This window comes from Mastigoproctus giganteus, chromosome 10, assembly GCF_048544385.1.
Source record: "Mastigoproctus giganteus isolate SK-2022 chromosome 10, ASM4854438v1, whole genome shotgun sequence".
Classification (NCBI taxonomy): domain Eukaryota; kingdom Metazoa; phylum Arthropoda; class Arachnida; order Uropygi; family Thelyphonidae; genus Mastigoproctus; species Mastigoproctus giganteus.
Window position 1 is genome coordinate 211,716,106 of NC_143584.1, and position 16,588 is coordinate 211,732,693.

Genomic DNA, 16,588 nt, shown 5'->3' on the forward strand with positions numbered 1-16,588 from the left:
TTGTACAATCTACCCAAGATAAAATAAATACCTGGGTTATAAGCTTTTAATTATTTTCCCTAAGTCTGAGAAAATCGGTTTTAAAACCGGTTTTAAGAGTAAACTTCGGTTAAATTCGGTTTTGAAATTTCTCGGTTTTATGCAAGCCCTAGTTAGAAGTAGCAGAATGGAAAGAATGACTGATAAAGTGCTGCCATCTGGCGGGTTTCTGTTGGATTATTCGGTTATCCTTCTGCGCCAAAAAACAACTTTACAGTTTTAAAACAAAAATAAAGTATTATAAAGTGGTCCAAAGTACACTGTCCTACCAAAAGTATCCACTCTGCAGGAGACTGTTCATTCACAAATATGCGAATTGTTATCTTTCTATACATTAAAATAATTTTCCTCCTAGTGATATTTATTCAGCCAATGAGAGAAGAGGGATGCGGGTTACGTGTAATACGCAAGAAATGTCATGCTAGATAAACCTCGTGCACGCACTTTGTTTATCTAGCATGACCACGCGGTTCTTGATTTCCATATGTAACGTATTTATGTATTCATTGATGAGGAAGAGACACACAGTGTCGAGAGCATCTGTAAGATTATATTTTATTTTATCAAAAGAAGCGAGCGCAACGAGCAGGGGGCAAAGCCCCCCTAGTTTACTTTATTATCATCATTAATTTTTTTGCTGATGCTTCGTATAAGTTTGCTTCTTCATTTAATCTTCCAGTACAATGTTCTCTGCCACAAAGCAAGGACTGTGAACAGTGGAGAATGATATCGTGCATCGGTGCAGCTGCGCCAGGGCCCCTCAGCTAAGGGGAACAGACACAAAAAGGAAAAGAGAACGAGTTAGTTCATGTACACAGTGCATTACATTTCAGGTACGTTAGATTTTTATTTCTTAAATTAATTAAATTTTTCTTTTGCTGTGATTAACAATTAGGGATTGCCCTGACTTCTATTCTCTCTTCGCATAAGCACATCACAAATATTGCTTCCCCTGCATCTGAAAAACTTGGTTTTTCCTTACTGGTTACTATAGAGATTTCAGGGAATAAAACAAAAAAAAAAAAAATCTACTTCTGCGTGAATGTAAATCTTTTTGACCCCCCCCCCCCATCGTAAATAATCCTAGTATACTGGACTACGTTCGTAATACAGTTTACTCTTTTGTAAGAATGGGTTCGTCTGTGACGCTGGTGAAGGCTCAAAGTCGGGAAACTGATATAAGATTGCAGTTGGCAATTGTGACGATCACTTTTTGAGCGTCTGCGAGAAGATGAGATGTTTCTGACTTCGAACGTGAACTGATTGCGGGGTTATGACGTGAAGGTGCCAGTAAACCGACAACATCAACATGTTGAAGTGCTTCCGTTCTGTTGTGTCACAAGTGCGAACGGACGGACAAAGAAATAACATAATAATTGCCAGATTTCTATTAGTCCATTTTAATAAAATTTGAGATGGTTCGATAAATTATTCTAAAATACTTTTATATTTTCTTTGGTTATTTCTTGAAATATAAATTTTATATACTTTTATATTTTAGTATATTATATTTCATGAAGTACAAAATTTCAGGAAGGTCCAGAAACGGGAAGTCGAGTTATTGCATGCGGACTGACAGACAGACATGGTGAAGCCAATAGGCACTTTATGCAAATATCATGACGTACTAAAAATTTAGAAAGCTACATAAAAAAATAACGTTTATCGATCCTAACCTAAATAAACACATCTGATTAAATAATTTAAAGAAGTAGAGCGTAATACCACAATCTTCGTACCAGAAATTATACTTCGCGACAGCATTGAGTCTATTTACCTAGTTCCAAATGTATTAATGCGCACGAATGACTGTTTCTGCGGTGAAGGGTAGCCCGTTCAGACCTGTTTGATCGGATTTTTCAAATGGAAATATATTTACGGCGGTGTATATAAATTTAATTATGTATAATGTGTGTAATAAGCCTGTTTTGTGCATTATCTGAACTTTAGAACTAATTTCTTTAACCACCAATTTTAAATTTCGTTACCACTACCACGGTATTTCGAGCGTATATTTCATGTCAGAAACAGAGGCCTACATATTGCTGTCTTTCTTATGATTTCAATGGTTGACCCCTGAAGACGACATTGAGGTTATGAGTTATGTTGTTGTTTGGTTTTCAGGAGCATTAGCAACTTAATTAGATTAGAATCTTTAGTAAAAATTTTGAACACGTTGTGAGTCGAAGAACTAGTCGCCATTTTGAAAATGCGCAGAAGCTCGTTATGCATCGATCAGGTCTGATTTTTACTCATGCTGTATGCAGAACTTTTCGTATGATTTGGTTTATTTAAGGTTTACCTGATGACTTTTGGTAGGAGAATGTAATACCATTATTAACATAATATTATTAACATTGTTAATTCATATTAACATTGTAATCAAGGCTATTTTAAGTATGTGTGACATCACCAAAGGAAAACATGAAAACGTACTTTGCTCCAGTTCTATTTCCACATATTTGTGGTACGTTGTATACATCGTGCAGCCAATTAGTTTCGTTACTAGTGATCAGCTCGTATTCGGCTTCGCTTCGAATCCCATCGGGAAAGGCCACACATTTCTGCATCAAGATGCCCATGAAAATCTTCAAAGAAAGCAAAAGATATAAAGAAACAAATTTCACCTATAAATATACACCGCCCGGTCATAATAAAATGAATACGCAATCAGAAGTTATGTGCGACTTGTATTGAGATTTTGCCCTAAACAAGTCCGACCACTTCAAGTGCAAAAGAACATGTTATTAAATGCTAAAATGTACACTGAGTTGGCTTTGTATTAGCAACACTTCGTGGGACCATCTTTTGCCCGGAATGACCCCCACATACCTCATGCATAGACTCCACAAGGTGTTTCCGGGTGTCCTGTGGAAGTACCACCAATGCTTTGCACAGTGTGTCCAGTAATGCCCGCACATTGTCAGGTGGATGGTCGTAGCATCGAATGTCCTATTCCAGCAGGTCCCAAACGTGCTTAAATTGAATTTCATTGATTAACAGTGATTGGAGAACCCAGGACATGCCACGAAAACAATTCCCAAACCATAACACCACCGTCTCCAGCTTGCTGACCACCAACAGTGCACCTAGGTGTCATGGCCGCATGTTGCTTTCTCCAAAAGTGCATACGGTCATCAGCAAGATAGAGCTGGAAACGGGATTCACCAGACCAGGAGTCAAATTTCCAAATGTTGCTGGTCCAGCGTTGGTGCAGACGTGACCATGAAAGGTGGCTGTTGTTGTTGTAGTTGTAGGATATTAGCAGCATCAGCGACTAAGGCCCTATTATTCGTGTATATTGTCTGTAGACTTGTGATGCAACAGAATGAGGAGGTCACTTAACCATAATGGTTGTTGTCGGTATAGTGGCACCTTCACGTCTTAGCCCCACAATCAATCCACATCCGAAATCGGTAACATCCCGGCGCCGACCTATTCTTTCTCGCATAAATTCAAAAATTGATCGCCACGTGTGTGAATCTTATATCAGCCGTTCCCGACTTTGGGCCTTCACCAGCATCACAGACCAGTCCATTCCTACACAAGGAGGTATTGCTAATGCAAAGTCAACTCAGTGTACACTGCCGTACAAAATCGATTTTTTTTTTTTTTTCTTTTTTAACTATTTTGAATAGTAAAGGAATATTTCAAAATAGCTCGAACTTCAACCGGTTACCAACAAAAATTTAGAATTCTGATCAAGTGGCTTTTACTACTGGACAAAATCGAAACTCCACTGTATGAGAACTTCTGTATTTGGAGTTTTTAAAAATAATTATAAATAGAATAATAGAATAATTTTATAATTGGTGTTCATTTTAATCTAATCGGGCAGAGAGCGTGTGCATAAGATATAAACTATTAAAGTTTAAGGAGTTTATTTATGCATGGGTAATGCATACAGATCATTTCTACTACCAAGGTAGTTTTAATGCATCACTTTAATTATTTCTCATATTGTGAATACCTTCACAACCAGTGCCTTGGTATTGCACTACCTCGAATAAGTAATGCTTCACCTATGGGATGAGAAGCCAACAAGCTTCGAAACGGTGCGGTCTGGGTGGTGGCATCCGCCGAGAATAAGTAATAATAGTCTTGTCCATAGGTGAAATATTACTTATTCGAGGAAATGCAATACCACGGCAACTCGTTGTGAAGATATTCACAATATGAGATATAATTAAAACGATGCAGTAAAACTACCTTGGTAGTAGAAATGATGCGTGTGCATTACCCATGCATAAACAAACTCCTTCATACTCTTAGGCATTTAGCCAAGAAATATCTTTTATATTAAAGATTAAGTAATTGAAAACTAATATTTATCACAATATACGAGGGGTGATCATTTAATTCGCGCACTGGTGCAAGATTTTGTTTACCGCGCGAACTTTACATAATTGCCGCTAGTGGCGCTCTCCTTGATCACTACTAAGCAGACTGTGCACGCATGCTAGTACTTGTCGAGCTAGTCTTGCGTTTTCAGCCGCACGTCACTGATGATCGTTTTGAAGCATATATCATGTTGGACATACAGATTGAACAGCGATTTATGATTCGTTATTGTGTCAGACGGGCCTTAAATGAATGGGAAACAATTAAAAGGTTTCATGAAGCGAATGGTAATGAGCATCTTGGTAGGACAGCCATATTCCGGCGTGACCGAATTATCCGGATTAACGGTGTGAAGTGGTTTTTCCATCAAGACAATAACATGTCCCATACGGTTAAATTGTGCAGGCAGTGATTACTGCCATAGGTGCCGTGGTTGTGCCACATCCCCTTATTCATCGGATTTAGCCCCGTGCGATTTCTTCCTGTTTCCAAGTCTGAAGAAAGCTCTGGAAGGCAAGCGTTTCGCGTCGCAGGTTCACAACGGAAGCACTTCGCAGTCTTTCGAAAAATGGCTTGCAAGGAGCATTTAATGCATGAGTAGGACGGTGGCAAAAGAGTGTAAAGTTTTAAGAGAGAGTATTTCGAGAAAGGGAAATGCACAGAAGATTCAGATGACAATTAAGATCGTACATCAGTCCGCGAATTTGATCACCCCCTCGTATTTTAAAACGAATTGGAGATGATCATCCCTTGTACAAGGCTCATGGTTAGGCCTTGTACAAGGGATGATTAAGTAATGTATACAGGTCTAGAAGCCTCAATTTAGGAAAGATGTAGAACTGCTGGAATGGTTGCAGAGAACAGATCTGATTTAGGCTTTTAAAGCTTTGAATGGTTTGAGCAAGCTCGATGCTGATGGGATTCTTCCTCTCAGACTAAACGCACGTTGGGGCGTATAGTCTGAGACGAAGCAAATACGCACGGGGGGGGGGCATAAATTGAAATTTTGGAAGGATGGTTGTAAAATAGATGTACGGAGTGATTTATTGTTGAACAAATTCCATCTGGTGTAGTGGACGTGGTTAGTTTGAATAAATTCAAGGAAGAACGACAATTTCTTGAAGGGGATGGACAGGTAGGTATGTTTTTTTTTTTTTTTTTTGTAATTGGCAAGAAGAATTGGAATTTAACTCAATTCTAAAATCTTGCTTTCTTGCCATGAATGATTGTCCACTAATAATACTAATACTAAACTATTTAAACTACTTATTACCTCTTTTCCAATAACAGCTGCAAGAAACACGAACAGAAGAGCAACAAGCACCATAGGAATAAAACTCCTTAAAGAATTGAGAATTCCACTGGCAGACTTTTGAAGAGCTACGCAAATAAGAGATCTTACTTTTACACAATCACATCACTAACAAATATATATTTTTTTAATTGTAATTTCATAAGGTGTCTGTTAACTTGAGATACAACGTATAATATTTTTCACGATATAACGAACAGTGAAATACTAACATACACTGAGTGGCTACTTTATTAGGTACACCTGCGTAATAGTGAGTAGGTCGCAGCCTTCAGAACAGCCTGGATTCTTCGTGGCTTGGATTCAACGAGGTGTCCAACGGATGCTAAAGAGATGCTGGTCCATGTTGATCCAATTTCTTCCCACCGTTATCGCAAATTTGGTGGCTGCTCAGGACAAGACACTTGACTGAATTCACTCTGATGTTCCTGGAACCAGTTCTATGAAATCCTGGATTGTGACAAGGCACATTATCCTCTTGGTAGAATTCATTTGCAGATGGCTATACTGCATCCACCAATGGATGCGTCTGTGGAAACAATTTCCAGATAACTTGTGAGATCCAAATGCTGATCAAGTGGTCCCAAGAGGACCTAATATGTTGACAAGTGGCAAGATGGATACATGGACCCATGCTTTTTTTTTGCTATATTTTGGTCCTCCCATCTGGGCAAAACAGTGGTAGTAGCAGGGGATTCACAGGTATGCAACGTAGCCCAATCCACGACAAAGTACGATGGACTGTGTTTTAAAAATGCCTGTTTGGCTCTGTTATATCCAGTTCAGAAAGATCTACCCTGGATCGCCATTGGTTGCATGTTATTTGGTCAGTAAATAAATCTCAATACTTCCGAGACGGTCTTAGGTGAAAACCTCAGCAAGGTTACAAACTTCCAAAATCTTCATATTGGTGCGGCTGGCGCCGACTTCAATTCCACATTCTTTTAGATCTTTCGTCTTACCCAAGCTCCCACCGAACTGCACACATTCAGCATCGATACCACCGGGTGGAAAGGACCTCGGTTCGAGTCCCATCGATGAAGTGAGCAATTTTTATGGGACTTTTTCATAACGTGGCTGCGTTAGACGGTCTCTGGAGAGAGTAGAATGGTTTTTTCTCCAGGAAACCTTGGATTTTTCGTCCAGCAAACAGAAAACCGACCAAAGAAAACATGCAATTTACAGACATGGAGCAATATGGCCTTAGACGCTGATGTTCCTAAACCCCTACAATAAGAACAACAACAGCACGAACAGGCGATGCTATTACCGAAGGATACTCCATTCCATGAAAAGGGTGGATGTCTCTTATAAAGTAGTCACTCATTATAAGAAAACTGCAAAATTTGTTTGATACTATATATCTGATGATAGTTACTTACATAATTAGTCGAAACGTACGTTACGGGCGTATAAACGTATAATCAATGGTGAATGAAAAAACAAATAAGACACAATTACTCTGTCAGTTACCTGGAATAATAGTAATTGTCTTTAATACTCTTAAAGATCTTAGAGAACGAAGCTCATGTACAAGGTAAGGTTTACGTTCAAAAGGATAAAATTGAGAGATCAGGTTTATATATCTGAAAGAAAAATCATAATTATGGACAATACATTTCACATATTAAAAACGACTGAATAGTAGTAAAGTAATTAAATTTACACTAATTAATACTTAATAGAAATTAAGGGCTGAAAGCCTCAGACTGAGTCTATAACCTGTTTTAGTGCGTTCTGGTCTAATCGTATCCATCTTTGAAGAAAAATATCGTGCAGCTCCGAAAAAGTTGAAAGAAGAGGATTTCGTTGCCGAATAACGTTCTACAGCATATCCCACACATTCTCAATAGAAATGAGATCAGGTTAATGTGGGGGCCAAAAAAGAGGGTGGAAGTCCGTGTCACTCCAAACCATTCTTGCATGATTCTGGCACGATGCACTGTTGCAACATCATCCATAAAGCGGCCATCACCATCGGGATAAAAGTGTTACATGGAAGGGTGTAATAGATCTGATACAAAATTCAGGCAACCCTGGATGATATTCGACCTTCCAACGGTATCAACGGACCCAGTCCTGCCAACAAAACATTCGCCATACCACGATACCACCTGCAGATGCTTCGGTTGTCTTAACAAGGCAAGCAGGGTCCATCGCTTCCCGCCACATTCTCTGCCTACCATCAGTATAAAACAGTCTATTGTGATTCGTCTGACCATATGACTTTCTTTCACTATTATATTGTCCAATCACGACGTTCTCGGCATCACTGCAAGCAGATTTTTCTGTTTTTCTCTGAAGCTAGTGATTTCCAAATAGGCAGGCAACTGACAATACCCAGTTTCTTCAATTCCCTAAGCATGCTACTGGTTGAAATAGGGCAGTTCTGGGTTTGGTTGAATTCAGATGTTAGTTGCAGCACATTGGGAGTCCTAATTTTTCCATATGGTCCTACTTAGCGTACAACAACTTCGCTGTTGAAGAATTGTTTTCTTGCCACATCTACGCCCTTGAGATGTGGAAGAAACTTTTGGTTTCCAGTCATTAAACACCTTTGAGATGGATGCTTTTTAGAAACCAATTGTATCTTTCGTTTCTTGAATTGTGGCTCCTGTTAAACTTGCACCCACGATAAGACCTTTCTCAAAGTCAGATATCACGAGTTTTCCCCATTCTGGCAGCAGAAAGAAGGGCAGTAGGAGGCCAAAGTTTACCCTGAAAGAAAGTAAAGGAGCCACATTCATTTTACTCACACTCACTCTTATACCTCGAATAGTAATGCTTCCCCAATACAGAAGACTATTGCTGCTTATTCTCAGCTCAGTAGATGACACCAAAATGGCCGTTTCAGGACTATTTGGCCCTTCATAGGTGGGTGGTTAGGAACCGAATGGCATAACGACTAACAAACCCAGTTGTGAAATTAACTCCGCATAAATAAGATCACCATCCTCCCCACACTGGACGGAAAAGACCTGAGTTCGAGTCCCGTCGATGACATGAGGAATTTAAAGGTCTTTTTCACAACTTGGCTGAGTTAGTCGGTTTCAGGGGAGGGTAGCATAGTTTTTCTCCCTGAAACACGGTTTTTAGTCCTGCAGACAGAAAATCGACCATAGAACACAATTTACAGAGAGTATATACAGAGCAATATACTTTTTGTCTGTACATAGTCACTGATACTCCTAAATTTTCATATTGTGGATTTATTTTCACAACTCAGTTTTCAGCAGTTATATTATCGGGTACCTTCTGACTGACAGAGGGTAAACATCCACTGATGAAGGTCCAAATAGCCCTGAAACGGCCACTCGGAGTTTTACAAGGAATGAATTTTCCCTTAGATTTCATTTTAAATTTAAAAACAAAATATACTTAAATATAAAATTTAAATTAAAAATAAAATTAAAATACATAAATATAAAATTTAAATTAAAAAAATAAAATTTATATTTAAATTTTATTTTATTTTTAAATTAAAAAATAAAATTAAAATTAAATCATTAAAAATTTAAAAATACAGTGTACATAAAAATTAAAATTTCTATTTAAAAATTTTAAATAAAACATTAAAAATTAAAATTTAAAGTAAAAAAATTATTCCGATTTTAGTATTTTAATTTTATGCTTTTAAATTATGGATCATATATTTTAATTAAATTATCCAATAAAGGCTGTGCTTAAATATGTTAAAATGTAAATTCAAGGAAATTAGAAATTGTAAACTACCATTTAGAAATCAAACAAAGCAAAAATCGAAATAAATGAAATCATTCTTTTGTCAAACAAGCACATATACACACTGATGAACACTAACTCAACTAAACACTAGAATATAATCCCACTACATGCAAAAGTTAAGGAAGTTATGTTTTCCGCTATTTGATATATCTAAATTTTCGAGTCCTCTTTCAGGAAATGTTTACCAAAAGGCTCACGCATGCAAATTTTATACTCCTAGAAAGTGGCATAAATCGTAATGGACGGACCATGGGTCCATGGTCCGTCCATTCGAGTGTAACAACTCAACTCCTATCGGACAGATTTTCGTGAAATTTTATATTTGAGCCTTTTAGAAAGATTTGTCGAGCCTTCCCAAATCTCATTAATTTGGGAGGGTCGACAAACCAGACAACCCAAATGTTGCTCAAGCACTGGATATGTTTGTTGCCATGATCTGATTGAAGCAATGAATGAGCTATGAGGAAAATGCGCAGACACTAAATTTTCTCGATTCGCGCATTAAAGTCTTTGCTCACATTAACCAACTTGTTCGCTATTAATCCTGCAAGGCCAGAGAAAAAGAACGCATCTGAGATATTTCCGATTTCGTTACTGTGGCAATAAGATACTATAAGGATAACTGTTACAGATGGAGAGCCATTTAAGGATGGATATCAATCACAAGTAGAAGTTACCAGATTGCTTAATATGATTGAAAGTGCCATCTGAAGGCTATAGAAACAATTTCAGGAGACAATATGTAACCAGAGGACAGCTGAACACCATCTATGGGCAACAACACTGATAGAAGACTTTTTTTTTTATGGACGATAAGGTTCTTTCCTATACGGCACAGTTAGTCGATGAAAATCTAGAACCCAAAGATATCCTTAGAATAAATGGCCAGCAAATTCCTCGCACCAAAAGAATACACTGAGTGGTCACTTTACTTAGTGAATATAACTAAGAGCGAGTAAATTGCCCTTCAGACTCCAGAATAGCCGGGATCCGGCATCGACACGTTATCTCATCTGCTTACCGTAGTTGTTGAAAATTGGAGGGTTGCCTATCTGTACTCCGAAGGGTCTGCGTGGATAGCATAGTGGTATTGTCATCGTCTTCCCCCACATTGGGTGGAAAAGGACCAGGTTCGAATCCCCACATCGGGTGGAAAAGGACCGGGTTCGAATTCCCTCAATGACGCGAGGAACTTTAATGGGCTTTTTTCACTCCGTGGCTGAGTGCTGAGTTAGTCAGTCTCAGGCGTAGATAGCAAGGTTTTTCCGTCCAGCAAAACAGACAAATCGACCCGAGAACACATGAAATTTACAGACATAATATATAAATCGGTTTATGTAAGAAATTACGGGTAGCCCTAATATAATAATTTGAATTTGTACTCCGAAGGAATCATTTCACCTGTCCCACAGGTGCACAACTGGAGTGAAATCTGGCGACTGAGGAAGACAACAACAGTAGGCTGAATTCACCCTCATGTTACTATATACAGTTTTACACAATTCTGGCCTTTTAACATGGTGTACTATCCTTCTGGGGATCGCTAGGTGGCGCGGACACGGTGAAGCGGTTGTTTTAAGTGCTCCTGATTGTCACTCGATTTTTATATTATAAGTGAATGTTAAAAAGGTTCTCACATGTTACAGTGCAACGGCCAAATGGTTCTACCTCTCCCGAGGTGAGTATATCCCGGATCCGTTTATTCTAACGCTTTCAAATTGTGTGTAAGTTTCGAACCAAGCACGTTCTGCAGTAGAAGATCGTCGTTTTCAGCAGTTCGGATTTCTGCCTACTGGATTGCAGCCCCAGTCAAGGTCAGAGAGGAGTGATAATCCTCCCCCTTTCTTAAAGTGACGTCTCGCCGTAGGGTGAAGCGACATACAGCGTCAGTCACAAAGCCCTTGCACAGTGCCTAATGGAAAAGGTGGCTTCGTGTTCCTGGAAAGCTTTACGATCCTCCCCCATACAAATTTCCGTCGTCCAAAATGTCGGATCATAGTGTTTCAATAGCCGAGTTGTCTGGTGAATTGACTTTCTCTGAAGTTCCAGACACCAGTTTCAAGGAACCTCCAGCTAGGATGGAAAAAACACTGGAAGACAAATTTCCTCCTATAAAAGGGCCTTTAAATTCTACTAATATGTTTAATGATTTTCAAGATTGTGAACAAACTGGTAGCGCAGCTATTCTTGACTATCTTTTTGGATTGAAAGCAAACATGCTTGATGTTTTTATAGAGGGCTCTACTGTGACACCTCTTATGTTTGTCGAGATGTCCAAAAATTGGAACAATATGGAAAGGTTAGTGATAGATCTAACTATAGAGAATGAAAAGTTGAGAACAAAATTAAATGATCTTAAAATTCAGAGGAAACAACAAAATGTCTTGCCAACCGTTCCAGCTCCCACCTATTCGGGTGTGGTTGCCTTAGGCGCTGGCAAACAATCTCAGAGTATTGTTAACTTACCAGATGTTCAAACAAAGCACGTACTCATAGTTAAAGCAAATGCAGATAGTAATTGTAAAACTAGTGAGGAAGTTAAAGCTGAAATTTCTAAAAGTCTTAAACCTGAATTTAAAAAATTAAAGATTAAATCAATAAGAAAAATAAGAGAAAAGGGAGTTCTAATCGAAACTGACAACAGCAAGGATCTAAATAAACTTAAATCCTGCCCTAAGTTCAAGGAGTTAAAATTCTCTGTGCATTCCCCTAAAATATTAAATCCCACTGTCATAATATATGACATACATAAAGATGTCAATGACTCTGATTTTCTGGAGGACGTATTCAATAAAAACCTTGTGGATCATGGGATTTCCCAGGAAGATTTCGAGTCTGTTAAGGTTCGTTTTAAAATCAGGTCTCGGAACAAAAACAATCAACATTGGGTTCTTGAGATCCCAAATAAAATTAGGAAAGCGTTTTTGGCTTCAAATTGCAAGGTTTTTGTCGGATGGTCCGTCCATGGTATGAAGGATTTTTTCACAGCATCACGCTGCTTTAAATGTCTTGGCTACGGACACTCGGCTAAAAACTGCCACCAGTCCGAGTTTACCTGCGGACATTGCGGTGACCTGGGTCATCAAATTCAAGACTGTCCTAAAATGGAGGAACCTGTTGTTTGCCCAAATTGTCGGCTTAAGAAGAAGAATGCGGACCATTCCTTCAAGGACGTTAAGTGCCCTGAGTTTGTGAAAGCCCAAGAGGTAACAAAAATTCGGACCGACTTTACCTAACTCTGAAATGTCTTGTATATATACTTTACAGTTAAATTGTCAACGATCTTTATCGGTTTTAAGTGACCTTTCTAAGTTAATGGTCCAACACAAATTTCAACTTTTAGGGTTACAAGAACTGCATTCTTATAAGGGTGTGGTCAAGGGCTTCCCTCTCAGCTGTCACATTATTACTTCAAACCCTGTTACGGTCGGTGACCGTGGTAACGCCACCAGGGTTTGGGCCGCCCTGGTTGTTGCTGACCCCTTCATTACTGTAACAAAAATTTCTAGTCTTTGCACCACACATGCCGCATGCGCATGCTTGGAAGGCTGTTTTGAAAAATTTATGTGGTTTCTCTGTACGCTCAATGTAGTCAGGCTGGGCAGGCCATAGAGCCATTTCTAAATTACATGGAAGACGTTTTGATCCGTTTAACTGGTTTTCCCATCATTTTTATGATGGATGCTAATGCTCACTCCCAGCTTTGGAATAGCCCTACTACAGACTCTAAAGGTGAGCTTTTGGAGGAGCTTATTCAGTCCAATAACCTCACTTTGTGGAATACCCCAGGCCATCCGCCTACTTTTGTTTCTTCTCTGGGTCAATCTTATATTAACATTACCCTTTCAAACTCTACTCTTGGTCATCGCATCTCCAACTGGCTTAGCCATACTTCGTGGTGCTCGAGCGACCAAAATGTCATTACTTTTATGTTCAGTCCAAACAACAATCCTAGGGTTGTTAGGTGCTGTTTTGACTTCCCGCGGTTTAAGACAAAAAACATTGATTGGAATATCTTTGATGTAAAGGTTCAAGAGCTTACTTCAGAAGAAATAATCGTCCAACTTGGTTCGCTTCCTGCTGATATGCAGGTTTCTAGAGTTCAAGAGATTCTAATCACCGTCTGTGAGTCCACTCTAAAAAAGAAAAAACGAAAAATGAATAGTGTTTCATGGTGGACCCCAAACCTCACAATTCTCAGAAGAAACTTACCAAATGCTCGTCGTAATTTTCAGAGAGCAAAGAGAGCTAACAGGCCCAGAGATGAGATTGACAGACTTGGTGAGTTGTATAAATCCAATAGAAGGAGTTATTTCAATACCATTTTCCAAGAGAAGAAACTTGCCTGGGCAAGGTTTGTTCAGCATAACATAAATGAAGATCCGTGGGGATTACCCTACAAACTTGTTACTAACAAGGTTCATCCTGGCGATGTTCTTTCTTCTATTATTGTAAATGGTAACGAAACCCTGGACTGGAGTTTGTCCATAAATGCTATCTTGGACGGCTTGCTCCATGAGGACACTGCTTCCTGCGAAAACACCATCCAAACTACAATGAGATTAGATCATTTATCTTACCAAGGGCCCCGAACCGAAGCTCCTTTTACAGATACTGAGTTGGAATCTGCTATCTCAACCTTAAGGGATGGTAAATGTCCTGGACAGGATCTCCTTGAGGTTTCTGTACTTAAAAGATTTGGGAAAAATTGTCCATTAATTATATTAAATCTTTTGAATGCTTGTCTGTCTTCAGGATTATTCCCGCTGGCTTGGAAACAGGCTAGACTTAAACTTCTGCTTAAGTCCTTTGACAAACCCTCCAATGATCCGGCCTCTTACAGGCCCATTGCACTGCTGCCCATCCTTGGCAAAGTCTTGGAAAAATTAATTGTTTCTCGTCTTCTAAATTACTATTTAGACAGAAACCTAAGTTCCCCACTTCAATTTGGCTTTACACGTGGAAGGTCTTCTGTTGATGCTATTTGTCAGATCTTGAGTTCTGTTCAAAATTCCAATTCTAAATATGTCCTCGGTCTCTTTGTTGATTTCCAAGGGGCATTTGACACTGTTTGGTGGCCGAGTGTCCTGGCGAGGTCCAGAGAGGCCGGGGTCTCTGCTCCTATTTACCGTCTCCTTTCGAATTACTTTGATTCTCGCAGCATCACAGTTTCCTCAGGATTCTGCTCTGTCTCCAGATCTGTTTCTAGGGGCTGCCCTCAGGGCTCTGTTCTTGGCCCAGTGTGCTGGAACATGGTCCTTGATGGGTGGCTTGCGGTTGATCGAGACAACATCCTTCAGATAGCTTATGCAGACGACCTTGCTATTCTGATTTTTGGTAACTCCCGCCGGGAGCTAGAGTGCAGAGCAAATGAAGTTCTAGAGGACTTGGATATCTGGTGTCAAACACATAAACTTCAAATCTCGACTAATAAAACAAAATAAATGTTGCTAAAGGGCTCTCTTGATGTGAATAGACCACCTGTTATTAAGTTGAATGGAGTAATGATTAGGAGTACTCGGCAGCATAAATACTTAGGAATTTATCTTGATGACCGTCTTAATTTTAATTACCACGCAAAATATGTACTTCAGAAAATAAAAGCTATGACCTAGAAAATTATTAAGATTACCAGAAGTACTTTTGGTGTAAAGAAATCTTCCATTAAATTATACTACTCTTGTATATTTATACCAATTGTGTGTTATGCTGCTGGGGCCTGGGGATACAGAATCGATAACTCCCTTGTTCAAAAATATCTTACCCAAGCACAAAGATTCTTTCTTCTCGCTGTAAGTAGAGCTTGTCGAACTGTCTCTACAGCTGCTCTCCAGGTCCTCAGTCATCGACTGCCAATCCAATATGAAGTAATGTTACACTATCTTTTATATTGTAGAAGAAAAAATATTCCTGCGATTGTAAAAGGCATAACATATAATACTGACTTGCAAGAAAATGTAGACATTAAAAGAATGAGAAATGAATGTTGTAGAGCATGGCAAAATACCTGGTCCACCTCTACTTTGGGTAGGGAGACCTTTAAGTTTTTTCCCGAGGTTGTTGATTACGACAAGAAAATGGACTGGTTCAATCCTGGTTTATACGTTACGTTTTTATATACCGGTCATGGAAGTCTTAACTTTAAATTGTTCTCACTAGGATTAAGTAACACTCCTCTCTGTAGTTGTGGTGCTCAAGAAACTGTTGAGCATCTCGTCTTTCGTTGTCCTCTGTACGACGATTTAAGACTAGACTTTCAACTTCTCACAAATGTCTTTGACTGCTCCGAACTGCCAAGATTGGTTAACTGTTCTGAATATTACACTGCCTTCTCCACCTATGCAGAGAAATTGTTTAAACGGAAGAAAACAATTCTTGCTCCTGAGGTTCAGTAAAATGCTAGACTGCTTCTTTGAATTACTCCTACCTGATGTATTGATCAGTCTGCTGGACTCCGAAGCCCAGTATTTATTTATGTACCACCACTGTATATAGTCTTCTTATGTACCACCATTGTAAATAGTCTTTTATGTATAATTAATCATTGTACTCTTTATGTATAACTAATCATTGTACTTTTATGTACAATTAATCATTATAAATTGTACCCAATGTATAGATTACTTTCAGCGGTGAATAGGGGAAACCCTGGAGCCCGCCAAAAATATAATAAAATACTTTGACTTGACTTGTACTATCCTTCTGGAAGGACTCATTCGCAAATGGGTATATTGCAGGCGTCAATGGTTATGCCTAGTTGGGAGCAATTTCTAGATAACCTATGGCATCCAAATGTTATTTCACTAACACCAAGCGGTGCAACATGTACCGAAAAATATTTCCTACACTATTACAATTCTGCCACCAGCCTACATCGCTAGTCCCTGACAGTATGGGTCCATGGACTCATGCTGTTTCCGCCATATCCGCCTAGTCCTCCCATCACCGTGAAATAGCATGAACTGGGATTCGTCAGACCAGGAAACATTTTTCTAATCTTTCACTGTCCAGTTTGATTTTTCTGAGCCCAGTTTTCCTGTTGGTTTTATTCCCTACTGACTTCGTGAATATCTTCTTGGAATCAAAGGTTTTAATGTGAAATTTTGTATATTAATCCTTGCAAAAATGCCCTCGTCGGTAGCACAGTTGGTA

General features: G+C 39.0%; 1 protein-coding gene across 1 annotated transcript in view; it reads right to left on the reverse strand.

Moving 5' to 3' along the window:
• The window catches only part of LOC150079852 (sodium channel protein 1 brain-like), a 61,660-nt gene extending 51,141 nt beyond the window's left edge, over positions 1–10,519 (reverse strand). Inside the window, exons 1-4 of the mRNA XM_090383253.1 lie at positions 10,458–10,519; positions 7,166–7,278; positions 5,654–5,760; positions 2,476–2,627 (exon numbers count right to left, since the gene is read on the reverse strand). Of these exons, the coding sequence (XP_090239379.1) occupies positions 2,476–2,627; positions 5,654–5,760; positions 7,166–7,278; positions 10,458–10,519 (434 nt within the window). The remainder of the gene's footprint in view (positions 1–2,475; positions 2,628–5,653; positions 5,761–7,165; positions 7,279–10,457) is intronic.
• Positions 10,520–16,588: the final 6,069 nt, after the last annotated feature.